Raw genomic sequence first — 27,628 nt, forward strand, 5'->3', positions numbered from 1 at the left:
AAAACAACTGGAGATGGCTAATTTGTCAAAAACAATTTATTCATTAATATTTTACATTTTTCTCAGAATATTCTCCCAAAATGCATTGAACCTCAGTGACTTAACTCCATTTAACTTTGTATCTTTTTGGTGTGATTTTGTTTTTGTTTTCTCAAAAGATAATAAAAAGTTTTTAATGCTAATTCATAGAGAAGCTCCTTCACAGTGTTTGCAAAGAGGCTTGTATTTTTGTTTGTTGTGCCAAAGTTCCCTTTTAATGTCCTATTTACTCTGCCTCAAGTTATAACCTCTTAATGTTTGATGAGATAAAGGTTTTATATCTTTAGGCTATAATCATTCTTTCTTAATGTTTGACAGGATAAAGGTCTATCCATTTTAGACATCATTAGAATATCAGTAACTTCTCTAGTACCTCCCTCCATTGTGTCATCCTAGTTGCTTCCCCCCATTAGGTTATCCCCATCCAGGTACCTCCCCCATTATGTCATTGTTCTTGTTATCCTATAAAAATCTTGCTGTCTGAAGGCTGGGTTCTTTGAGACAATAGTCTCATTCAGCCCTGGGACCAACCATGGATCTATTTGGTCCCAGTAAATCTCTCCATTTAATAAACTATTAAGTTGGTCTCTAATCTCTGTCTTGCTCAGTTTCTCCGACATTACAGTTAAATACTTTCTTCCTTATAAAATAGGAATAAAGATATGCTTGACTAAGATATAGCAGAACATTGGTTAATTCTTTAACAATAGTATTATATTAGATGGGGAGAAATAATAAGACATAGTCAATAGACAACTGGCCTTGGGATCAGAAAGTCATACCTCTGATGCATAGTGGTCAGGTGACCCTGGGCAAACTTTTTAGTTGTTCAGGCAATTCTCTAAGACCCTCAAAAAATAAAAAATAAAACTAGAGACTGTTATGTGAGGAAGACCATGCCACAAGGCACTGAAATACATCAGCTGAGAAGCATGAAGTATATGCTTAAGAGGAATCTATGATATCACCAGTGTGAGTACCCTTTCCATCAGTGCAGGTTGAAATTTATCACCAACTTTTCTGATCATACACTTAATTTTGGTCATTTATTTATATCAGTTAATTTCTCAAAGAAATACTGATTACCAGAATCATAGTCTTTCCATGTTTTGACATTAATATCCTGTTTGAAAAGGTCAGACTGAAGCTGTAGAAATTGTATATAGTGTATTTTCATCTTTGTTCTTCTAATATATTATTGATTTTCTTTTAACTTGTCAATATCATGGCTACACAGATGATTTAGAAATGATTCCCACACTGATAACTAGTCATTTCATCATCATCATCATCACCATAAATAGCATTTCTATATCTTTTTAAGATTTACAAAGTGCTTTATGTTATGTTATCTCATTTGATGTCCACAACCTCATAAGGTAGCTTCCCCATTGTTATTCCATTTTACAAATGTAGGAAAGGAGAATGAAAGAAATTAAATGTCTTGCCCAGAGCCATCCAGCTTGTAAAAGTCTGAGTCTAGATATTATCCATTTCAGTCTTGGTGAAGTTAGTTAATGCTATGTCCAGTACCTTCAGACCTTCTTATTTTTTTAACTGTGCAATCTTTTTAAACATATTTCCATATTTGTCATCTTGTGCAAAAAAAAATCAGACCAAAAGAGAAGAAACCATGAGAAAGAAAAGCAAACATACACACAAAAAAAGGTAAAAATAATATGCTTCAATCCACATTCAGTCTCTATAGTTGCCTCTCTGAATGCATTTTCCATCCCAAGTCACTGGAATTGTCTTGAATCAATGCCCTGCTGAGAAGAGGCAAGTCCATCACATAGATCATCACATAATCTTACTGAGTACACTGATCTCCTGGTTCTACTCACATCACTCAGCATCAGTTCATGAACATTACACTCATATACCATCTTATTCAGCCATTCCCTAACTGAGGGGCATCCACCCAATTTCCAGTTCCTTACTACTACAAAAAGAGCGACTACAAACTTTTTTGTCCATGTGATAGACTCTCTTTTTAAAGAAAATATTTTTGATTCTGATATGTGGAAGGTTAAGAATATATGGAAACAGAAAGTACAGAAAAATGAAAAATATTGTGTGGGGTGGGATGGAATGGATTATAATCAATACTGGTGATGATAATATTGCTATTGGCAGGATGACAGTTTGGCTGAAGGATGGAAACAATTAGACTTTCTCACAAAATATTTGTCTGTACCATCAGTAGCACTACCCAAGTCAAGATACTGGATCAGTTCCTCAATTCAGCAAGGCTTTCCTTAGTGGAATGGTGATGACCCCCGCGTCTTGTGGCAATGACATTGAATTTACTAATAAGCTTCAATGTACCTATTACATGAGGAAGACCATTCTATAAGGCCCTGAAAGAAGCATGAATTACCAATATATCATAGGAGATCTATGATGTCATCAGCATGGAATGTATGATATCATCAACTGAGAAGCATGAAAGATATGCTATAGGGAATCTTATGACGTCATCAGCATGGATATCCTATCAAGATAGACTCTGAACCTATTTGTAAATAGAGTCTCTATTGGGATAATGTCATTCTATCTCCATTTTATTTCTGTCTGACTAAAGACAGACACAAGATTATAGATTTAGATCTGGAAGAGATTTTGAACTTGTCTATAGTTCTTCTGCCTCCTTCTGCCATAGTTCAGGAACAATGGAAACTGCCCTATACACCAAGGCAATTCTCATGTAAAGTACTGATGGTACAGTAGAGCTCTTTCTCTAGTAACAAGTCCTGGTCTGAAGTCTTACAAGTTTCCTGACAATAACCCTGTGAGACGGCCAGCTCAAATATAATTACCTCTATTTTACAGAAGAAGGATTATGTAACACCTAGTGTTAGAAGCTGGGTCGTGACATCATCGAGCTTAAAGGGACCTCAGAGGCTACGGAATCTGATTACCTCATTTTACATGCCAGGAAACTGAGGAGATTGAGTGGCTGGCCCTTACACAGCTAGTAAATCTGGGGTGGGGGGACAATGGTCCTTACATGAATGCCCTTTTCATTGTGGTATGCTGCCTTAGTAACAGTAATTCTTGCCCTTGTCCTCTGTGAACAAAGAATTCTCATCTGCAGGATATTAAAGCAAGAGAGAATAGTGAAAATTATTTGTTTTAAAAAAAAAAATGTCTTTGCTCACCTGCTAGTTCTGGAAATCCTGCATTTACCAGACCTTCATACAAGTGTTTCATGGGATTCTCATGTCTTATCAGTAGTCCATGTAACCAGATGAGCAGCATTCTATAGCCATGCTCGCAAGAACTTTCATTTCCTATATAACACATATGGAATTATCTGATGTTTCTTTTTATGCAAAACCTTCATTTTTGCTAAATTCTCTTTTTCTTTGCATTTGCACATTCATTCATTTTTCTGGTCAAAGTAATGTCATTACCAAGAACACCTTGTGTGGGTATATGAGCCATCAAGACTGAATCCAGGCTATGTAAATACAGAATTGTTTTACTGTGACAGTAAGAGGCCACAGTAATACACAATATATAAAAGCCAAGATAATGAACAGAAACCAGTGCATGTTTTTTAATTCTGACAAATGTAATTTAGTTAAATCGTTTAATTACTTTGAATTATTGTCTTTCAGTAATTGCTGCAGAACATTTTGTAAAAACCAGAAAGGCCAGGATATCTAATCCTATAGAGTAGCCTAAGAAATACTTATTATTCTTTAGTTGCAGTTACTGAGGTGAATTCATTTATCTATCACTGTTGGCCACCCAGTCACAGAACAAGCAGTTAAGAGCTGAGTGTTTCTCTTGGTACTCATTCTACTGTGGATTTATTTGGTCAGAAAATATAAATTTCTTTTTGAGCTTTTGTGATTCAACTTTAAAAAAAAATAACCATTTGCAAAGTTTGTTTTCAAGGAGATTCTCCAGGAAGAGTCACTGGCTAAAAATTTTTAAAAACCACAGTAAACATTGATATCGCTGTTCCTGTTTTATAGGATGAAAGTAGCTGCTAATTGCCAGTCTTCAGCAATTTATCAGAAATTTCTAGTTTCATCACTCCTTGCTTCCCATTTCTTCTAATAAATTCTCCTGGGTTATTACCTGACCACTGTTCTTCAATAGCTTTGATCTGTGCATCTGAAAATTCCCAGGAGCGAGCCAGCTTCCGCCAGTCTTGGGCTTTAAGTTGATGGTAAGCCAATTTCCAAAGGCAAGAGCGGATCTGCTTCGTCTCCAAACTGTGATCTTGTTTGAATGTCAGAGCAGAGTCTATTTGTGAGTCATAGCTGCTTCCTTTAAGTTCCTAAATTGAACATAAAGATAACAGACAATTTCAGATGTACTATGTTTATAGCCTAATCAGAGTATTTTCCACCCTTGACAAAACAGATAAATGTCCAGTCCAAGTCATTTGTTCAGAACCATTTGTCTTCAGGCAAGTTTTCATCATCTAGAATGTGGGGAACATATCTAACAAAAACATAAAGCATAGCCTGTCTGACCTCAAGATGTAGAGATTCTGCAATTCTTTATTGCATGCTTCCACCCCAAGAGTGACCTGACTGATGTTAGAATACCCACAGGGAGAGTGAGAATGTCAGCCAAAGAAATGTCATCACAGATAACCTTCAGCACTGTGACTCTCTCCACTCCTTACTGTTCCTCCCTGAAATTCTCATTTGTTTTTTTCTCTTCAAATTTAAGAATCTTGAAATCCTTCCTTGCCAGGGCAGTTTTTCTCAGGTGTTACCTTGTAAGAGCTCATTCATTTGTTTTCCTTCTCCCAGGTCCCAAAGTACAAGGTTGAAGGGGAAGGAGGAGGTAGGAATGAAAGAATTACAGAAAGAACTGGAAGGAAACTGGAATCATCTCTCCCAAACCTTTTTCTTACAAAAGAGAAAAAGGACTAGAGAATTCAAAACAAAATTAATGAAAACCTCAGCCAAGCGCACTCAACCAGTAACTAGAGTTAAGCCCTTCTCTCTACCACACAATGCTTAGTTGTCCATTGGGGAGGGGGAGAAACCGATACTGGTTTTTTAATAACTGAAACAAGATTGGGTTCTGCCTCACTGTGTACTGGGATCAAGTCCAATTTCTGTCCCTCAATAGAATCCTCCTAAACATCCCCTGAACAAGAAAACTGGAAGAAGTTTCATATTACAAATTCAGAGAATAGGGTGGATTGCTGTGTCATAGTTTTTCTTTCAAGAGAGTCTTAAATATAAGTTGCATTCTAAATTATTGACTGCCTACAGGGAATATTACCTCTCTCCTGGCCTATAGCAACAAACTCCTAATTGGTTTCCTTGTCCCTGGTCTTTCTATTGTCCATACTATTGTTTTCAAATAAAAACAGCTACAAAATCTTAGATAAGGATCCCAATGGACCAAATATTGGACTTAGTCTTCAAATGCAATATTATCTTATGTTTCACTGTATTTTAAATGATTTTATTAAATATTTCCCAATTACATTTTTCATTGGTTCCCTATTTCTTCAAGGCTAAAATATTACATCCCCCACCATTTAACATTATTAAAACCCTTCACAATCTGACCCCTATTGACCTTTTCCAGATTAATTTCACATCTCCATGACCACCCACCCACCCCCCAAATCAAACTAGCCAATTGCTGTTCCCTCTGCATGACATTCCCTCTCCACAAGTCCTTCTGACTGGAATGCTCTTCTTCTATGCTTGTTCCTGTAAGAAATCTCTAGTTCCTTTGGAGATTCATCTCGAGTATCACCTAAAGTCCTTTCTTGATGTCCCTCTTTGTGAGCCCTTTCTCTCCCTCCCAAATTACTTTGTATTTGCTTTGGATATATTTTGTTCAGCTGACTACCCATTTCCTCCCAGTAGAATGTAATAGCAGAAATGGTCTCTTTTTTTTTAACAGGGATATGGTAGGGTACTCCAGTGGATAAAATGCCAGCCTAGAATCAGGAAAACTCATCTTTCTGAATTCAAATCTAGTCTCTTACCAGCTGACACTGGGCAAGTCCCTTAACCCTCAGTTTCCTCATCTGTATAAAAACCAAAGAAAGAAATGAAATGGCAAACTACTTCAGTATCTTTGCCAAGATAACCCAAAAGGTTCAGATACAACTGAAAAATAACTGAATAACAACAAGGAATAGAAATAAGGACATAAATGGCATAATGGCATGGGGATAAGGATAAAGCTTGGAATAGGGATGGGGATGGGAAATAAAAATGATTTTATTAGAGAAAACTCCAAGGTAAGGAAACTCCCTCTATCAACATACTTCTGTACCTTCTCTGCAATATATATATATATTGTATACACACACACACACACACACACACATCTGTTTTTGCTTATTTTAGGGAGAAAATAATAAAAGGTTGGTAATAATGGAAACAAAAACAGTATAGAGAAAAGTATTAACTGGGAGATAGAATTAAAAACTGAGATTATCAGGAGGCCAGGATCCCTCTTCTATCATGACCAAATCACCTGGATCTATATTGGAATGACCAAAATTTGCACTCTATGATTCATTCCAGAAAGATAGGCCAATCTTTGGAAACTTAATCTTTAAAAAAAAAAAAAAAAAAAAAGAATATAATCTGTACACTAAAACTTATTGGCTAGAAATGTGGGGTGGGGTAAGGATATAACTGAAATACCTGTGACTGATTATAGTGTCTTAGGCTAAAGAACACACATACAAAAAACCTTTTCCAACTCTGCTTTCCTCCCTTATCCCTTCTTTCAAGAGAAAGTCTCCTATTTTCTTCACCCTTAAGGCAGCTAGACAAAGATAAGTGTAAGAGGGGGCAAGCTGATGAATTCCTCCTACATCAAATATAGGACCCCGGACTTTTTCTGGACTATTTATGTTCTGAATCAGTGCTGAAGGGCTGGGCCCTTTGAGATACACACACACACACACACACACACACACACACACACACATCTCAAAGCTGGATCAGAAAGGCTAGGTTTGGCCACCCATCAGTAGACCTTAACAGAAGTGACTCTACCTCCTGGGCTTTCTCCTTTCCTTACAGTCTAGAATGTATGGCATGTAACTTCCCTTGACAAGAGTAAAATGTAAACTACACATATAGCAACTAGAACACACACTTGCCTGGGGAAATGTGTGGCTGGACTTTGGGTCTTTTGCATCATTTGCCTTTTATTTCTTTCCCTGAGCACAGGGGACTACATAATGACCCTGTGAAGAGTCATAGACTTGGAGACCACTTTATGAGTTTGAGCGGTTGGGAATTCCTGGGTCTCTGAGTCAGAACTAGTCATAATATGGGAAGTACCTCCTGCAGCTACTATGATACCTGTTGGGGGAGAAGATGACATCAATAAGACTAACCCAACCTCTGGCCTGAATACTAGAAAGATATGGTCCCTTAGGGAGCCAAAGGTGAAATAAATACCGTTTCAGTATTTCCATAAAATGCCTCATTTAAGTATCAACTTCCCCAGAGAATATAACAGCAATTATAAATTAATATTTCCTGTTTGTCTTTGTCAATACACACATTTGTGTTTTAAGCATTTCTTTTACATTGTAGAAATAAATAGCTGTTCTATAGCTCAATGTACTTTGTACATTGAGCACTTTTCACTTTTCCATTTGAGGAGATGCTAGATCTAGAGTCAAACCTAAGCTTTTAATTATTTCCCCAGGGCTACAGGATTATGATATAAAGAGCAAGAGGCAATGAAAAAAAGGAGTCTGATGGCTCTTTTCAAGAATAAGGTGATTCAGGCCAATTCCAATAGACTTGTGATCCAGAGAGAGAACTGTGGGCACTGAATGTGGATCACAATATAGTATTTTCACCTTTTGTGTTTTTTGCATGCTTTTTTTTTTCTCATTTTTTTCTTTTTGATCTTCTTTTTCTAGTGCAGCATGATAAATGTGGAAATATATATAGAAGAACTGCATAAATTTAACATTGTATTACTTGCTGAGGGAGGGAGGAAAATTTGGAATACAAAATTTTGCAAGGGTGAATGTTGAAATATATTTTTGCATATATTTCAAAAATTAAAAGCTGTTATTTAAAAAAAAAAAGGAGTCTGAGTCCTCTCTATATAGATCAGGTTCTCCTAGGACTGAACCTAGTCCATGCATGTGGGTCTATAGATAGAGTCTCTTGAGTGGGAAAAGATGAATACTCTACCCTGTCTGGACCCAGTGGAACTCTCATGCCAAATCCCAAAAAGGTTGGCACTATTTTAAAAGAATACTCACCTTCCTTCTGTTCTACCTCTAAATCTATGAGTTTTAATCCCACCCTCAGAAAACTAACGGTTCTAAAACAGCTATTTCATTTTTCCAAGTCTTTCATATTTAATAATAACTCATCTTTATAAAATGCTCTAAGATTTATAAAAACTATTTTCTCACAACTATGATATAGTATATTATTAAAATACATATTTGACAGGTGAAAAAAGTAAGATTCCAAGGTAATCCTACAACCAGTAAAGTATCAGAGGGAAGATCCAGGTCCTGATTCTAGGGCCAGTGCTCTTTCAGTCACAGCACTTGTGAAATTCATCCCAAAGGTTTCATTCACAAAAAGTCCATCTGTCTCTAAGATGTTGTTGGTCACTTAAGCTCAGAGCACAACAGAGCTACTTCTTGGAGACACAAATTAAGAAAAAAAAGGCAGGTGTAGTATGGCTATGTCCAAAGCCTTTGTGCAGTCAACAGTTTTATTGTAATGAGAATCCCTGGATGACAGGAATAGTTCTATTTTCTGAGTATAGCACTTTGTACCACTAGTCATATCTGTCAAGGCTAATGGGGCAGCTTAGCTATACTGTCCTTTTGGCTTTCTTTAGAAAAGCCAAAGCCTCATCTATAGTTCTCATTTTCTACAGCAAGAGGAACACAAAGCTGTCTGCTTGCCAAAAAGCATGTTGTCAGCAAGTGCAGTGGCCAGGCGGAAATGGAGGAAATAAAAGAATAAGGAAATGAACAGATTTTAGGAACTTTCATTTATCCTCAAGAGCACAGAATTTCACTGTTATGTGAAAAGAAATTTCTATATTTCTTTTATCTGTTTCTCAGAAATATATGAGGGCAAGCTATGTCATCTTTTTAAAAAATCTTTCATTAAAGTATGAGATGCTGAAGCTTTGTTGTAAGGGAAGAACTTAATCATTCAGGAGAAATGAGGTATAGTGGATAAAGAACTGGCTTTGAAACAAAATAACTTGGGTTCAGACCCTCCCTCTGACATATGTTGGCTCTGTAATTAATTTCCCAGTCCTCTTGGCAATTTTCTTATTCTACAGCTTGAAAAGAAGGTATTGAACTTCATTGATAGAGGGAGTTTCTTTGCTCGAACCTCATCCATACCACTGAAATCACAGGTCTAATTCTTATTCTCCATTTTTATCCAGTCAAAGGGGTTACAAGCAGAAGTGACCATCTCACCCAAAAGTGCAGCAGGATATGGATCCTGACTCAGACACAAATTTCCAGGAACTAAAGTGGGAGAGATAAGTAATTCAAAGAAAATATTGACTTCTATCAATAATTCTTTTCCAAAATTAAACATTATTTTTGAAAAGGGAAAAGGACCCACAGGTACAAAAATATTTGTAGCAGCCCTTTTATTGTAGTGGTAAGAAACTGGAAATTGAGTGGATTCCCCTCAGTTGAGAAATGGCTGAATAAATTATAGTATTTGAATGTAAGGAAATATTATTATTCTATAAGAAATGATGAGCAGGATTATTTCAGAAAAGACTGGAAAGACATGAACTGAAGCTAAGTGAAATGAGTAAAAGCAAGAGAACTTTGAACATAGCAACACAAAGTTATGTGATGATCAACTGTGATGGAGATGACTCTTTTCAACAATGAGGTGATTCAAGCCAATTCCAATAGACATGATGGAAAGAGCCTTCTGCAAAAAGATAACTATGGAGATTGAATGTGAGTCAAAGAATAGTAATTTTACCTTGTTGTTGTTGTTGTTTGCTTTGTTTTGTTTTGTTTTTTTCCTCTTCTGTTTCCCCCCTCCTTTGGATCTGACTTTTCTTGAACAGCATGACAAATAAAGAAATATGTTTAGAAGAACTGCATATGTTTAACCTTATGTTGGATTGCTAGCAATCTAGGGGAGAAAATTTAGAAAACAGGTTTTGCAAAGGTGAGTATTGAAAACTATTTTTGGATGTATTTGGAAAAATAAAAAAACTATAAAAATGTTTTTTTGATCTAGAAGTCCCTTAAATGGATAGAGTAACTACATAACAACTTCAAAGAGTCTCAAAGGAAAAAAATGAATTTTCTACAAGGACTACATGAATACCCAGAGGTAATGAAGCAAGAGCTAAAAAATGAGATTAAAACTCTTCAAGAAAAAATGGAAATGAAAACAAATAGCTTAGAATAGGATCTGATGAGTTTTACCCAAAAAATGAACTCCTTGAAGACCAAAATAGACCAAATGGAAGAAATATTAGAACAAAATTATGATTGAAAATATAAAAGAAAATGTAAAAATAGCTTATATGAAAAACAACTAATCTGAAAACATGTCAAGAAACATAAGTTAAGTGTATCCCAAAAGTCTTATTAGTTTTAAGTTTGGGGCTTTATTAAAAGTTATTGAACTTATTGTTTTGTGAATTTATTAAAGTTTAAAACTATACTAAGGCTCTTGGGACACTTTATTTAAAGAAATAAAGAAAGATTGCCAGATCTATTAGAACCAACAGTCAGAATAAAAATATAAAGAATCCCCTTATCATCTCCTGAAAGGGATCCCCAAAGAAAAAGTCCCACAAATACAATTCTCACATCAAAGAAAAAATATTAGAAGTAGCCAGACTAGAGTGACAGGAAAAGATAATGTGGAATGTTGGAGGGGATGTGGGAAAACAGGGACATTAAAACATTGTTGGTGGAATTGTGAACACATCCAGCCATTCTGGAGAGCAATTTGGAACTATGCTCAAAAAGTTATCAAACTGTGCATACCCTTTCATCCAGCAGTATTACTACTGGGCTTATACCCCAAAGAGATACTAAAGAAGGGAAAGGGACCTGTATGTGCCAAAATGTTTGTGGCAGCCCTGTTTGTAGTGGCTAGAAGCTGGAAAATGAAAGGATGTCCATCAATTGGAGAATGGTTGAGTAAATTGTGGTATATGAATGTTATGGACTATTACTGTTCTGTAAGAAATGACCAGTGGGATGAATACAGAGAGGACTGGCGAGACTTACATGAACTGATGCTAAGTGAAATGAGCAGAACCAGGAGATCATTATATACCTCAACAATGATACTGTATGAGGATGTATTCTGATGGAAGTGGACCTCTTCGATAAAGAGAGCTAATTCAGTTTCAGTTGATCAAGGATGGACAGAAGCTGCTACACCCAAAGAAAGAATACTGGGAAATGAATATAAACTGCTTGCATTTTTGTTTTTCTTCCCAGGTTATTTTTACCTTCTGAATCAAATTCTCCCTGTGCAACAAGAAAACTGTTCGGTTCTGCAAACATATATTGTATCTAGGATATACTGTAACCCATTCAACATGTAAAGGACTGCTTGCCATCTGGGGGAGGGGGTGGAGGGAGGGAGGGGAAAAATCGGAACAGAAGTGAATACAAGGTATAATGTTGTAAAAAATTACCCTGGTATGGGTTCTATCAATAAAAAGTTATTTTAAAAAAAAAAAAAAAGAAGCCAGAAAAACACCTTTCAAATAACAAGGAATTGTAGTTAGTATCACATAGACCTAGCAGTTTCTACCATAAATTAGAAGAAAATTTGGATCACAACATTCCAAAGGCAAAAGAGATAGACTTACAACTAAGAATAACCTATCTAATAAAGCTGAGAATGATCTTATGTGGGTAGGTAGAGAAATGGAATTTTCATGGATTAAAAGATGTTCAATAAGGCATTTCTGATGAAAACACAATAGCAAGGTAGAAATACAAATCCAAAAAGCAGGAGAAACCTAAAAAGTGTTTTTTAAATTGGAAGGGATTGTAGGCATGGTAACTTTTTAAAAAATAATAGCTTTTTATTTTCAAAATACATATAAAGATGTTTTCAGCATTAACCCTTGCAAAACCTTGTGTTCCAAATTTTTCTCCCTTTCACTCACCCCCCCCCTAGACAGCAAGTAATCCAATATAGGTTAAAACATGTGCAATTCTTCTAAACATATTTCCACATTTATCATAATGTTAAAATTCTAAAAGGGAAAAAATTATGCTTTCAGCACCTTAATAGCTTCAAGTGCTATTGAAAAAATTAAGTAATAAAAATGCAACCAGGAGTGGATTGTGTTCTCAGAGTTTTAAGAAAAAAAAAAAAAGCAGGATAAAAAGAATCAACAAATATAGTAAGGGAGAAACAGGAGAAGTACTTTTTATTTCTCCTAACCATGGAGCCTATAAAGAATATATAAACTATTGCTGCCATTTTTTTGAGGCAGCAGATCATTTTATTAGCTAGCCAGAGTCTGCAGAATTTAGCTGAGATATCCAACTTTTTAATTCAGGTGATGAGATGTTCTATATCATTTTTATTATCAGTTGCTTAAGACAAGAATGCCATGTGACTATAACTCCAGGATTAATGGTCAGCCTGCAAATTCCAGCTATATTCCCAGTGTCTACTGATCAGTGTCTGATGCAGATCTTCACCTTCTGCTCCCTCTTCTTTGATGTGTAAATCTTTACAGGCTCCTTCTGCCCTCTGTAAAAATTACATTGTGTCCATCCTGAGCATGCAATCAATTCCAAGCATATAATAATCTGATTATTAACATACTTCTCTGTGTTAAGTATAATTAGCTGCAATACCTATCATTGAATTCTTGTATAATTTTTATGTCACAAGGATTTTTTTTTCCTCTATTTTTAATTAGATAGAAGAAGTTAAGGGAATGGAAGTTAGCAAAAATAATGCAAAAAAAAAACCTATAAATATTTCAAAATATGCACAGAAGGAGACCAAAGTTCAGAAGTCACAGACAGGCAGGACAATTCTGAAAGTAATGTGTGGAATTTTTATATAGTTAAAAATAAAGCCAACAAAATGGAGATTCATAGTTTCATATGTAATTTTTTTTTTTTGCATTCCAATGTTTATATGAAGACATTTTCTTTTTTTATGGTGCTTAAGTTCAGAATAAAAAATAAACTAAATTTTTAAAAAATGTGCTCTAGTCAAGTTTAGTTCAGGAACTTTATTTCAATGGAAATTGAGAGATGCCCATCATTTGGGGAATGGCTGGAGAAGTCATGGTATATGAAGATAATTGAATATTATTGTTCTATAAGAAATAATGAGCAGGCTGATTTCAGAAAAGCCTGGAAAGACCTACATGAACTGATGGCTGAGTGAAGTGAATAGAAAAAGAAAAACATTGTACATAGCAACAATAAGATTGTTGATCAATTGTAATGGACTTTGCTCTTCTCAAAAATGAGGTGATTCATGGCAATTCCAACAGACTTGGTATGAAAAATGCCAATTATGTCCAGAAACAAAAGAGACTGAATAGGGATGGAAGCATAGTATTTTCACCTTTTTGTTTCTTTTTTTTTCTCATGGATTTTTTTTTTCCTTTTGGTCTGATTTTTCTTGAATGTGACAATATGGAACTATATTTAAAAAGATAGCATATATTTAACCTACATCTGATTGTTTGTCTTAGGGAAGGGAAAGGTAAGGAAGGGAGGAAGAAAAATTTGGAACACAAAGTTTTACAAAAATAAATGTTGAAAACTATCTTTACATGTACTTGAAAAAATAAAGTACTATTTAGAGAAAAAAAGAACTTTAGTTCAAGGCAAAATAGTATTATAAAGTTGTAATAAAGAGATCCGAGTTCAAATTCTACCACAGATATTTAGTAGGGACTGGGAAAATCACTTACCCTTTCTCAGCTTTTGTTTCCTTATCTACAAAATGGGGATGATAATAACACCAATCTTATAAGATTCTGGTGAAGACCAAATATGATGATATAAGCAAAGTATTTTTCAAAACTTAAAGCCCTGGGGGTGCAGAACAAACATTTATTAAGTTCTTACTATATCCCAGACACTATGCTCAAGTGCTTTACAAATTTGGATCTGTATAAAATGTACTAATAATATAATTATACTATCTAAATTAAGCTATTAGTATCAGCAATAACAATAATTTTCTCACAAACCTAGCTATACTTCTGTAAAGGGTAGAATGATTAACAACCCAGAGGGTCTCAGGAGAAACAGAGAGTTTTGAAAAGATGACTTAGTAGAAACTGGGGAAGACAAAAAGCCAGGAATTTCATAACGGTGTGGTACACTGTGTCCTGCTAAGAGTGGATGTCAGGCACTGGAACATCAGTGCTGAGGCAGTCCCCAAACCCTCTGACTCCTCCCTGGATGCTTTTGTGGAATCCATCAGTCCCTCTCCAGAAATGAGAGCATGTTCAGCTGCTGAACTGTGGTTTCCGTATTCTGCAGACACACTGACCTATGACAGGCACGTTGCCATCCCATTTCTAACCTGCCTTGGTTGAACTCAGGCTGCAAGTCAAGATCCAGTTAGATTCACAAGGACTGAGAAAAGAAGTGTTGGGAGGCGGCAGCCATGGTTTGCTTGGATGTCACAATGTTTGTGGATGACTTTATGGACATCCCCAGCTTTACTATTTAAACTATTTTAAATAAATGATCCTTTGTTTCTCTTGTGAGATATCATGTCTGCTGTTCAGTCATAGCTAAGTCTTCACGATCCCATTTGTTTTGTTTGATTGGGAGTTTTTTGATCTATTTTTGGTGAGGCAATTGGGGTTGAGACTTGTTCAGTCACACAGCAGTTTGAAGATGGATTTGAACTCAGGACCTTTTGATTTCAGAACTGGTGCTATTTCCACTGTGCATCTAGCTGCCCCTCACTTTTTTGATAAAAATCTTGGAGTAGTTTGCCATTTCCTTCTCCATCTCATTTTACAGATGAGGAAACTGAGGCAAACATGATTAAGTAACTTATTTGCCCAGGGTCACACATCTGAGGCCAGATTTGAATTCAGGAATTTGAATCTTCCTGACTCCAAACCCAGTGCTTTATCCACTTTCGGAGGAAGGAGCTTCAGAGAAAGAATAAATCATTTTAATCAAAAGCTGAATCACATCTTGGAATGATAGTTTGGGGCATTTGTCTGGGAGTTCTATTGGAAGTCCCCCTCCCTGCCTACCCCCTACAAGCAGCTTTCATCATTTAAGAACAAGAAACTCAAATATGAGATTTGGGCTCCAGACTAAGAGGAAATATTTACTTCTCCAAAAAAGAATCCTTTACTCTCTACTGCTACAGTCCTGTATAGGGAAATTTTATGAGAAGCAATGGAAAGTCTTAGAATCAAAAGAACTAGGTTTGCCCCTCACTAACTGTGTAATTTTAGACATGTGACTTAATTGTTCCATATCTCAGCTCCCTTATCTATAAAATAAGAATAATAATACATTTAATAAAAAAATAAATTGTGACATATATGTATATGTATTATAAATATATTATAACATATAATACATATCATATAAAATTATATCTCTATATTATTATAAACATATATTATGAATATATTAACATATAAAATACATGATAAATTCACATTATCTCTAATATATAATACATCTCTATCATGTGTAATATGTAAATATATTATGATAAATAATGTATGATAAATGACATTTTATTACTATATAATAATAAAGAGTACCTGACTTTCCTATTTCTTTTTTTTTTTTTTTTACTGAGGCAGTTGGAGTTAAGTGACTTGCCCAGGGTCACACAGCAAGGAAGTATTAAGTGTCTGAGATATTATTTGAACTTTCTCAGGCCCTCCTGACTGAAGGGCTGTTGCTTTCTCCACTGCACCATCTAGCTGCCTCTGACTTACCTGTCTTACAAAGATAAGAAGAGGATCATTTGGGGAGAAGGGTAACCAGATCAATGATTTGGTTAGTATAGAGAACTCCCAGTGAGAAAATTCTGTCTAGCAATGTAGACGATGTTCTGCACTTTAGGGCACGAGAAGGATGGGCGGTGAGAAGTTCAGTAATCTGTGCAAGGTCATACAGCCACCCGGTCAGATTCGGGCTTTGTATCCAAGTCTTTCTGATCCTGAAGCTGGGTGTCTGTCTAGCCACTGAGACCATGCTGCTTCCCTCCATTTGCAACCGTAAAGCGATGGGCTCTGTGCCCAGAAGGATGACTCTGAGAAAATGCAAAATCCTCAATCCTCAGAGAAAGTATAAATTATAAATAAAAGCACCCTCCCCCAACCTGTTCTCTCAAGGCACTAGTTTTGTTTCAGCCCAGTGCCCACGGTAATCACTCTGGGAGCGGAGATAAAGTCTGGCTCTTATTCTTACAGACGTCATACCCACACCTATGGAAGACAGAGAAAAGAACGTTCTTGCAACCAAAGTGCTCAGTCCTATCAATTGATTCAGTATCAGAAACTGGGGGGGAAGGGGAAGAGGAAATGACATTTGTGAAGAGACAGGACCTTCTGTTTGCTGTGACGCCCTGAGGATCATGGAACCTTCCCATCTGAGCTACAGCTCATGGGTTCTGCGTGCATTTTCTCCACCACTAGAAGTGAGCTCCTTGAGAGGAGGGACTATCATATCCCCAGTGCTTTTCACAAAGTAAGCAGTAATAATAATAATGATATCTAATATTTACTACGTGCTATGCGCTAGGCTAGGCTCGTTACAATTATCCTTTCATTTGATCCTCACATTTTAGGAGGTAATAACCATCATAACCATTATTATGATTATTACTGTAGCTAACATTTAAATGGCACTATGTGCCTCTGTATCAAGTGCTTTACAAATAAATTTAACTGATGCTAAAAACAGCTTTGAGAGGTAGGTGCTATGATCCCCATTTGACAGATGAGGAAATTGAGGCAAACAGGAATTAAGAGATTTGCCCAAGATTACACAGCTAGTAAACCTCTAAAGTGGCATTTGAACTCAGGTCTCCTTGCCTCTAGGCTGGTCACTCTACCCACTGTGCCATCCACCTGTAATCCACGCTTCATGCATTCATTCATTCAGGCTCCTTGTACTGTGGTAAGTACTAAGAGTGGTCACTTACTAAGTGTAGTGAGTACTAAGAGTGGTTACTGACATATTTTAGAAAGAGTTTTTCCAACCATAATGGTTTTCTGGTTAACCTCCATTTAGCTAAGAAGTGCATTTGACTAGAGAAACCCATTTCTCAACCAATAATTCCATTTCCCCACTAACTTAAGCAGGAAATAGCATTAAAAAAACAGAGCATAGCTACTATCCCAGCTTCCTCATTTCTCTAAAGCACAATAGCTTACAGTGTCATGCAGCCTCCTACTTCCTCAGAAGATAAATGATGCATTTGTTTAGCTAACAGAAATTCAAAGGGAAACTGCAGAGGGGGAGGGAGGATGGAAAAGAAAGTGGGAGCAAGGATAAGAAAAAGGAAGAAGTAAATCAAGAAGAGGAAAAAGCTCAAGTTAGGATTTTGGGACAACTTTCACCTAACACTTTATACTTTCAAACAGGTCATCCCTGTGGTTACCACATATTGCCAGAACAAAGCTTGTGCAACTTCCCATTTAGATTTTCACCATTTTCAGAGTTCCCGTCCTGAAGAATTAGTTACAATAAACTGGTTTTGGCCTCAATGAGTGGGGGTAGCCTTGTGATCAAAACCTGATATAAAGGGAGGAGACAAGATCCCCATGAATCAACCGGTGAACCACCACCACCTACCAGTCGGGGATGCTTTGAGATTGTAGGCTGTCCATTTGTATAGGTGGCTAAGAAAGGGATTATTGGAATATTGGCTAAGGAATATGGCCATGATGTCATAACTCTGGTAGTTGAAAGTTAGCAAAAAAAAAAAAAAAGGGATAAAACACTGGCTCAGCTACTAATTAGTTATAGGGCTTTATTCAAATGACTTCCCTCACTTCTGAAATGAGAGAGTGGATCACTTGATTCTTTCTAGTTCAAACATTCTGGTACTTAAATAAAAATGGGCTGGAAGAGGAGAAAGGAGAAAGGCCATGAGCCTCTTTCTTAGTCTTCCATACAGTAGATGATCTATGATTTATGTGGAATGCAAACCGTTTGCCATTTTACAGATGAGGAAATTGAGAGAAACAGGGTTAAGTGGCTTGCCCAGAATCACACAGCTAAAAAGTGTCAAAGACTAGATTTGATGATTACTGACCCAGTGCTGGATCCACTGACCCACCCAGCTTCCCTAGAATACAAATATCCAAAGGGATTTTCCTAGATAGCTGGCAGAACTGGGCTGATTGGGAGATGCACTTCAAAAAAGCTTGAGGCTGTGATTTTGCAGAGCTGAGATCTCAGCAGCAGCCAAGGCAGGCCACATAGAATCCTATCCCAACAGGCCCAGAAGATGGCATCATCGAGCAGTGTAGGAGAGACCCAGCAGAAAGCAGGGTGAGAGAGAACTGCACCAGAAGTCATCAGAAGGACTCACATTTGGAACTCGAGTTGCCTCTAGCCATACACACACTAGTCACATACATTCCCCAATGTTTATGTCCCTGCATTGATTGAGTGTTCACTTTCCCCACTAGTACACTGTGGAAGACCATTCCTCTATATGTCTTAGAAATCTTTCTTGTCATAAATTTTACTGTGTTGTTTTGAATTAATATGTTCTATGGTTGGTCTAGTAAAAGACTCATGCAGGGACTCGTGACCTATGGTTTGGTAGATACTGCCCCACAGCTGCCTTAAATCTGGCAAAGCTTTCTGAGGGCCCACGTGTGGCGGGGAGGAAGGGATTGGGGTTTGGGGAGGTGCTCAAGTGATTTTGGTCCTCTTTCCCCTCAGGCAGTATGTAGTTCTGGTTGGGAACAAAACCTAAGTTGTCCTGTTGGAAAGCCGAGGCCTAAAAACAGTTTTTTTGTTGTTGTTCAGCTGCATTTGACCCCTTTTAGTTGTCTTCTTGATCCCTTGGTCCACAATATGCCAACATTGTCCATGAGATTTTATTATTATTATTATTATTTTTGACAAAGATACTGGGGAGATTTGTCATTTCCTTCTCCAGTGGATTAAAGCAAAGAGAGGTTAATCCAATTGCCCTACTAAGTGTCTGAGACCCAATCTGGATTCAGGTTTTTGTGATTCCAGTCCCAGTAATCTATTGAGCTACCTAGCTGCCACCAAGAAAAATAAGTTAAGGACTAACTCAAGATCACCCAGCTAGTAAGGCCAGACACGAAGGCAGTATTACTGGAAATTAAACAGAAATACCCTAAATTCCCTCTCCAGGAGCCCCACAACTAAATTTTTCTTCTTCCTTACCTGTCTCCGGGTGTAATATCTCTCTGCTTTGATGATCATGTCTACGATGAGAGAATGGTTGCTCCTGGATGCTACAGCTAATGCAGTCTTTCCTTGCTGGGAACAAAAACATAGCTGACAGTTGCTCTGATAACCATCATTCATTTCTAAGCATACCATTGCAAGGATGTCATTTGGGAGAGGAGATGGGGAAGAGGGAGTTGTTGGGTCACCTCATTTAAAAAAAAAAAAGAAAGAAACAAAAAAGTCATAGGTCCTCCAAATATTTCTTCAGTCTATGCTATGGCTGAGAAATTTAACTCAAGAATATAAACAGAATCATATTGCTTTATCTTAATTTCCCCCATCCCACCTTCTATATAGAGGAAACAAGGGCTCTCCTTGTCACCACTGGTCTCTCTGCCTATTTTATTCTATTGTCACAAGCAGCTCATTGGCCAAGGGCCAGTGACCAAAAGGGGATCAAGATGATAAGGCCTGGTCCTTATATAGATTGTGAAGTAGATAGACACTCATGACCTTTCTCATCCCCCAAAGCAAACCTCTCTCAAGTCTTTTCCACTCCTGCAAAAAATGCTCCCTGGATGTCTAAGGTCCTCCACTAGACTGGCTCTCCAGCCTCATTCTCCAAACTTTTGCTACTTCCTCCCCAAAATTTCAGTGTTTCAGTTTTCCCCCTCTGTAAAATGAGGGAGTTGGTCTTAAGTCTGATTGATTCCAAGGTCTCTTCTAGCTCTAAATCTCTGTTCCTGTGACCCATTTCTTCTTTAGAACCCTGCTTGGGGCCAGAAAAATCTCAGACACTAATGAGACAAAGGTTTTAATGGTAGGATTTATCCCTCAGAGATAACATTTGCATTTTAATAATATCTTCTGCTGTGATTGCATACTTACAATCCATATTAGATGGCTTACTGTCTCAATGAGGGAGAATGGGAGGGAGAGACAAAATTTGGAACTCAAATTTTAAAATATAAATATTAAAAATTATAAATGGAAAAGAAGAAATATTATTGTCATCCAAATTAGCTTTCAAAGCAGCTCCTCCCTACGATCCTTTGAAGTATGCACAGCAGTTGTACCATAATATCATAGATTCCTGAAATCTTAGACTTGGAACCTCAGTAAACACCCATAGTTCTATCATAATCCTTTCTACAATATGTCCATCTTACAGAAGGAGAAACTGAGATTCAAAGAACTTAAGTGATTAATTCATGGTTATACAGTATGGCAATGGCAGGCAGTCATTGAACAAGTATATACTAAGCCCTTACTGTATGTTAAACACATTTATTAAGCATTTACTACTTCCTGCTAGGTGGGCAGTTGATTGGTGCCATGTACAGAGTGCTGAACTTGAAGACAGTAAGATTCCTCTTCCTGAATTCAAATCTGACTCAGATATTTCCTAGCTGTGTAATCTTGGGCAAAGCATTGTTAATTGCCCCCACAAAAATTTTTTAAAAAAAATTTTTTTAAACTACAAAGGTAGGAAGGACTTTAAAAACCAAATACCAGTTTTTATATTTGATCAGGGAGGTAATAGGGAACCACTGGAGTTTACTGAGTAGTGGAAGGCAAGTTGAGGTGATACAATTAGACCAAGACTGTAGGGAAAGAGCTTAGCTGAGAAAAGAAAGGACAGGTTTGAAGTGGCTAGAGATTTGGGATAAATCAAAAAGTCATAGGCCCTGGACAAGGTTAGTAAGTGTATGAGTGAAGGAGAAGAAATATTTGGGAGGGTTACTGAGGAGAAAATAAGACTGTCAAAGTAAGAACTAGGTTTCAGCTGTCAAGTTGCCCTAGTCCAGAGACACTTCCACTACATGATATTCTTAACCTAGTAGAATTACATGGAAATCTAGGGGACTAGAACAAACAACAAAGGAAACAGGTTTGCTTTTGTTGTGTTTCTTTACTGAGTTTGGGGGAGGGGGAGGATGTTAATGGATATTTCCTAGTTCTTCTAAATCAAAGCTTTTGTCCAAGAAATTTTTATTTCTTGGGCATTTCTTAGGTATACAAATCAAACATTTACTGATAATAACTCATAAAATTCATTTTAAAACAATTTTACCATTTAATGAAAGCAAACTTGCTTACTAATGAAAGGGATATGCTTGTTTATTTTTACATAAAGAATTAAATCTGGTCAGAATATTTGATATCCTTTACTGTTACCAAATTTTCCATGACCCCACATTCAAGTAAATGACTCCACATGGGGTGAGACCCACAGTTTAAGAAACTTTTTATTCTATCTTGCCAAGTAAGGTGCTGTCTGTTCCATTTAGGTGTTTAAAGCCAGTCCCAAAATTGAGCTGTTAATTTCAGAACACAATTAGTCAAGATACTATGATAAGGGAATATCAGAATAATTTAAAAATGTGGCTGGAGGTATCCAAATCCAGAATCCCACTCCAACCAGCACTGTGGTAGTGGGGGACTTAAAGAACTGTTTCCCTTTCTTTATCATCCTAAATGCTTCTGGAGACTCACTAGAAGTACAATTCCCACAGGCACCAGTGTTGGCTATTTTCCACGTATTGAGAGTCTTAGATGAGCCTGAAAATTAGGGTTGGAAGCAGTCAGCCTCTAATCAGGGGCACATAACTGGATTACAAAGTACTGCTACTTCTAGGCCTTTACACAACCCCCTAATCTCTGCCATCTGAGTGCTGGCTTTCAACACCATTCACAATCATGGCAATTAGTCTATTAGGAGAGCAGCATGCTGGGAGCCAGAGGTTTTTTGCTCTTAGAAGAGCATTTTCCTTAGGAGTATATGCTTGAATGGGAATGTGAAGGCTCCTGGTACTGGTATCATTAAGCCTGTGATACTCCCCAGAGATTAAACTTCAGGAAGAGGGAAGAGCCGTACCAAGTCATAGTTTTAGCATTTTTTCTTTTTTCTTTTCTTCTATTCATTAATAATGCACCAGGTCCCAGGAAACATCACTTAACTAGGGTGGATAAAAAGTGAATGCTAGAAGAGGAGGTTTGTGAAACCATTTTCAAGCATGATCTCATTTGATCTCCAAGACAGCCCAGTGAGGTAAGTACTATGAGTATTATTACCCCATTTTAGAGGGGAGGAGCCTGAGACTTAGAATTTCAATGACTTCCTCATTGTATATAACTCCTGTTAGAGGCAGGATTCTAACTCTCATTTTTCCTGACTCTTCACTATACCCGAAAGACTTGACTTTTAAAGAAAAGGCAGTAGGAGGGAAGAGGAGTATTTCCAAACTATTTAGAAGGGATTCAGACAAATCCATCTAAGGTTCAAAATCTCTTTTTCAGCATCCTTCATTGTTACCTACCTTATCTGAGGATGTGGGGAGATTTGTAGGTAGTATGGATGTAACTCAGATTTTTCACATGAAATCCTTCAAGCAGAGTAACTTGTCCTTGACTCTTAATGTAGCTGGGCTACATTTTCTGGGCCTTTACAAGCCATCTAGTTTCTCCTTCCCGTAACCCAGGATTTTTGGCTAGCTCAGGAATTAAAATTAAAAATATGACCAAACCACATTCCTTCAGACCTGAGTAGTGTGAAGATGATAATATCTGAAATGGGTGGGGTTCAAGTTTCCAACAACAAAAATAAAAGTAAAAGAAAAGAAGGCTATCTAATTGTAACAAACTTGTTGAGATGGAAGGAAAATGTACTTTCTTCACTTCTTTGCAGAGGTGGGGATTTATGGGTGTGGAACCAAAACAATTGGTTTTGCTGAGATGCTTGTTAAAAAATTTGTCCTTTTTTATAAGGTATGGTTTTTGGAAAAGAGAAGAAAAATTTACTCAGAAATGAAGGTAATGTCAGAACAAAAGAAGTAAATAATTAATGAGAGGGAAGGGTGCCTGGGCAAATACCTTCAAGAAGACTCAGTTAAGGAGATTTCTCCACCTCCTTAAGAAGTGGAAGAATAAAGAAGCTTTCTAATATGTTATAAGCTCTGTGGATGAACAATAAGCTGTGAATAATTTATGCTTTAGTATTCTTTTGGAGACTGGCTTTAAGTATTATATACTTACTATTATATATACTTGGAGGATATAAAATAGCATTTTTATTTTTTAAAAAGATATAATTCAGACTCATTTGACTTTCACAATGACCCCTGAAAATTTAAAATTTCACTAAATGGCAATATGGACCATCTCTGGTGAGTATTACATATATGCAGATGTGCTAACACTGAACCTGGAGCAACAGCAGACATTTAGATGTGTTACCTTGTCAACAGCCTTCAGATCACAGCCTGCCTTCAGCAAGGTATCCACCAGTTCCACATTTCCAAGATCTGCTGCTAAATGCAGAGGGGTCTGCTGCTTCTATAACAATAATTTTGTTGGTTAGTTGTGTCTTTGTGACCCCATTTGAGGGTTTTTTGGCAAAGATACTGGAGTGATTTGCTATTTCCTTCTTCAGCTCATTTTACAGATGAGGAAACTGAAGCAAACAGAGTGAAAGGACTTACTCATGATCACACAATTAGTAGGTGACTGAGGCCTTTTTTGAACAGTTCTTCCTTATTGTAGGCCTAGGGTTCTCCCCTGTGCTACCACCTGTGTAACAATAATCTCAGACACTTATACTTCAAGGTTTGCAAAGCATATTAAATATATTCTCTTCTTTGAGTTAGTATTCTTGAGGATGGTAATAATTCTGACTGGTTAAGAATGAGAGAAAATGAATATTATAATGAAAGAATATTATAAATAGAGAGAGGGACTGGGAGGGAGTTAGGAGGAAAACCATGACTTTGATCATGTAACACCCCCTCCCCAGCCTTATGCCATCTAATCAAAGAATTTATCCCAGCCCAAACCTGAGTAAAATAGATTCCCCACCTGGATAGAGTCTGAACAAGATTGAGGAGAAAGTTCAACCTCATTATCACCAATGTCTTGTAGAGGCTGGCTTGGCCAACATCTTTAATGTTTCGGAAAGGAATAAATTCTGTGTCTCCCCAATATTAACAATTGCTTATTTAATAATTTTCTCTGGTTAATATTTTTAATCACTTTTTTCTAAGACATCTTATTTTATTTTAAAGAATCTATTATACAGATTATGAAAGGGACAGTTATTTACAACGATACAGTAAACAGACTTGTTTTCAATAGTATCAGTAGTCTGTTTGGATGAATAGAAAATAAAAACAAAATAGGACACTCTAGGATCCCATGCTGGTAGAACAGCTGAGGCAGAGGGAATTAAGAAGAAACCAAATCCCTTCCAACAATGTCTCTTTAAATAAATATTCAGTTTAAAAGAATTGCACATGTTTAATCTATATTAGATTACTTGACATCTAAGGGAGAGGGAAGGAGTAGGAGGAAAGGAGGGAGGGAGAAAGATTGGGAACACAAGGTTTTGTAAGAGTGAATACTGAAAACTATTTTTGCATATATTTTGAAAATAAAAAAACTATTATAAAAAAATAAAGAATGAAATTAGAAAACAAACATAAATAAATGTTCCTTTGGGACTAAGGTTTGGAGCTATATTTAAGCAGCTTTAGGGTCCAACTCTAGGGACCATACAGGGCCAAAGTGAAAGATTTCAATGCTATTTTTTAAATTTTTTGAGAGACCAGGAGGTACAAGAATCTGTTGAGCTGTCCAAGCTTATTTTTTCTAATATGGAGAGCAAACTCACCCAAATCCTGACTCCAGGCTTGCTCCTTCAGGTGTTTGATCCCAATTGCCTGTTTAGCCCCAATTGTCCCAATATGGAAAACACTTTGCTTGAGTTTCAATCTGTTCGAACTTGGAATTGACTTTAATAAGTCAATAACCAGACCTCTCCCATACTCTGCCTTCCCACCTCCCACAATGGCATAGTACATAGATTATTAGACCTGGAATCAGGAAAACTCATCTTCCTGAGTTCAAATCCAGCCTCAAACATGTACTAGCTGTGTTCACTTATTCCTGTTTGGTTCAGTTTTTCACCTGTATAATGGGTTGGAGAAGAAAAAGACAAACGACTGCAATATCTATACCAAGAAAACCCCAAATGGAGTCACTAAGACTGGTGGACACTATTGAAATGATTCAACAACAGCCACTATGTTCATCGGATTTATAACATAAGACTTGGAGCAGTGGTTAACAGACTGAATAACAATCAGGATGCAAAGAAATCTCAGCAAGTGAGGACTCAAAAATGTGATTCACAGCTTCATTCCCGTCCCAGATCTCCCACTGACTAGCTAAGCAATTTTGGGACGAGCAGATCACTTTATCTCTCTGGAGTTTAGTGTGCTCATCTATAAAATGAAGGCTTTAAACTAGAAGATGTCGAAGGTTCTTCCAAGCCCTGAGGTCCTTTGGCTCTAAATCATATTTATTATTCTGTCTCAGCATTTCCAGATGGAGCCAGTGATAGATTGATCTTATGGAGCATTTGCCGCTTCTTCAGTTAATTGAATCCATGTAATTTTTATATTTCGTGTGGCCTTTCAGTCTTCAGGCTTAAAGGAAGACACATTAATGACTTCAAGATAGAAATAAAGCTTCCTTCTTGTGGAAAGGGGCCCCCTGCCAATGACAGTGCATCAGCTTTGGGGAGTGGCTCTTGATTTAGAGACTCTTCTAGCAATAGGTTTCTAAGTCATTGTTTTTCTATCAAAATATCTGGATGTATCCACTGTGAACATTTGAATAATGCACTGGCTGCCATCCATCTAGCAGAGGAAGCTTGTGGGAGAGGGAGGGAGGTGGAAGAATGCACACATCCTTCTAAAGAGCTGGCCCTTATCCTTTAATTCACCTTGACTTCCACGGGAAACAACACAAAATCCAACATAATATTTATATGAAGATGAGGAATCACCAGTGGATTCTGCCTCACTTTGCTTACCTGATTTAAGGCATCAACGTTGTGCTTAGCTCCCAATAACTTGTTCACTACAGTGACATGATTATTGACAACTGCTAAGTGAAGAGGGGAATCCTGCTGCAGAAAGATAGAAACCACTTTAAGTGGGGGTATCCTCCCTTAACTATACTGTTCATATACCACTACCATGCTATACAATGAATTGGCATGGGCTCAGAGTTCATGGGTTCAAATCTCGCTTCTTGCTAGCAAGGTGACCTTGAAAAAGTTATTAGATTTAACACTGGAGGACCACAGGAGGCCTTTCTCATTTGATAGATGAAGAAACTGAATCAGAAATTAAGTAATTAAGTGATGTCCTAAAGCATTAAATTAATAATAGCTAAGATTTCTATAATATTCTAATGTTTGCAAGGCATTTTATATATATTCACTTGATTCTCACAACAATCTGACAAGGTAGGGCTATTAATACTTTCATTTTACTGATGAAGAAATTAAGAACGAGAGCAGTTAAATGATTTGTTCAAGGTCACATAGCTTTGACAAGGCAGAAATGGCATTTATAAATTCAGGTCTTCTGACTCCTAGAGTTAGAACTCCTCCCACTATGCCAGGCTGACCCTGCCCCTTCCCCCCATAGCAAAAAGAAGAGGTAATTAGGTAGGAAGAAGGAAGGATAGCTACTTCTAAAAGAAAATGAGAATGAGAGAAAGTGACAATGTTCAGGGAAAGGGAATAGCTGAATTGGAAAGAATGAGTGATTCAGAGCAAGCAGGTGTGGCCACAGGCAGATCAGCAATGGGGCAAAGAGTGGTAGTTAAAGCAGGAAAGGTAAGTCAAAGGGAAGGTACTTGGAGAGAAAGGCAAAGACTTGGGAGGGAGAAGATGAGAAAGTGGGAATGACCTAGAAATTCCACGAGGTTGGAGGAAATATGATTTAAAGACCTGGGAGAGATGGGTTCAAGTCTCTGTGCTTTTACTTGTGCATTTTTGTGACTTCGCCTATGGAAAATGAGGGGGGATGTGATTAAATTATATTCTTCCCTAGGTCTTCCCAAGCTTACCCATTTGTGCCTTTCTGGAAAGCAAAGACTATACAGGTGGGTAGAATTACTGTAAAGAATTACAGGCTAATGATGTCAAACCCTAAAAGCATAATAAAGACTGATCTGTATATAAGGAACTCTGCATTGGTTTTAAAATGATATCTGTTCATATTGTATTTTTAGTAAATATTTACCAATTTGGTTTTTACAGCATTTGGACAAGTCATATATTTGACACCTCTAATATAATCCTCCATAGCCAAAACAAACTGAATTGTTGTATGAAACATTTCCTATTTTCCCTTTTCCCTT

General features: G+C 37.1%; 1 protein-coding gene across 3 annotated transcripts in view; it reads right to left on the reverse strand.

The window, feature by feature from the left end:
- ANKDD1B (ankyrin repeat and death domain containing 1B) overlaps positions 1–27,628 on the reverse strand; it is a 96,580-nt gene that overhangs the window by 19,088 nt on the left and 49,864 nt on the right. For all 3 annotated transcript variants that reach the window (XM_051992083.1, XM_051992074.1, XM_051992063.1), the window contains exons 10-14: positions 26,289–26,384; positions 23,654–23,752; positions 19,412–19,507; positions 4,132–4,333; positions 3,201–3,332 (exon numbers count right to left, since the gene is read on the reverse strand). In XM_051992083.1, the coding sequence (XP_051848043.1) occupies positions 3,201–3,332; positions 4,132–4,333; positions 19,412–19,507; positions 23,654–23,752; positions 26,289–26,384 (625 nt within the window). The remainder of the gene's footprint in view (positions 1–3,200; positions 3,333–4,131; positions 4,334–19,411; positions 19,508–23,653; positions 23,753–26,288; positions 26,385–27,628) is intronic.

This window comes from Antechinus flavipes, chromosome 1, assembly GCF_016432865.1.
Source record: "Antechinus flavipes isolate AdamAnt ecotype Samford, QLD, Australia chromosome 1, AdamAnt_v2, whole genome shotgun sequence".
In the NCBI taxonomy this organism is placed as follows: Eukaryota; Metazoa; Chordata; class Mammalia; order Dasyuromorphia; family Dasyuridae; genus Antechinus; species Antechinus flavipes.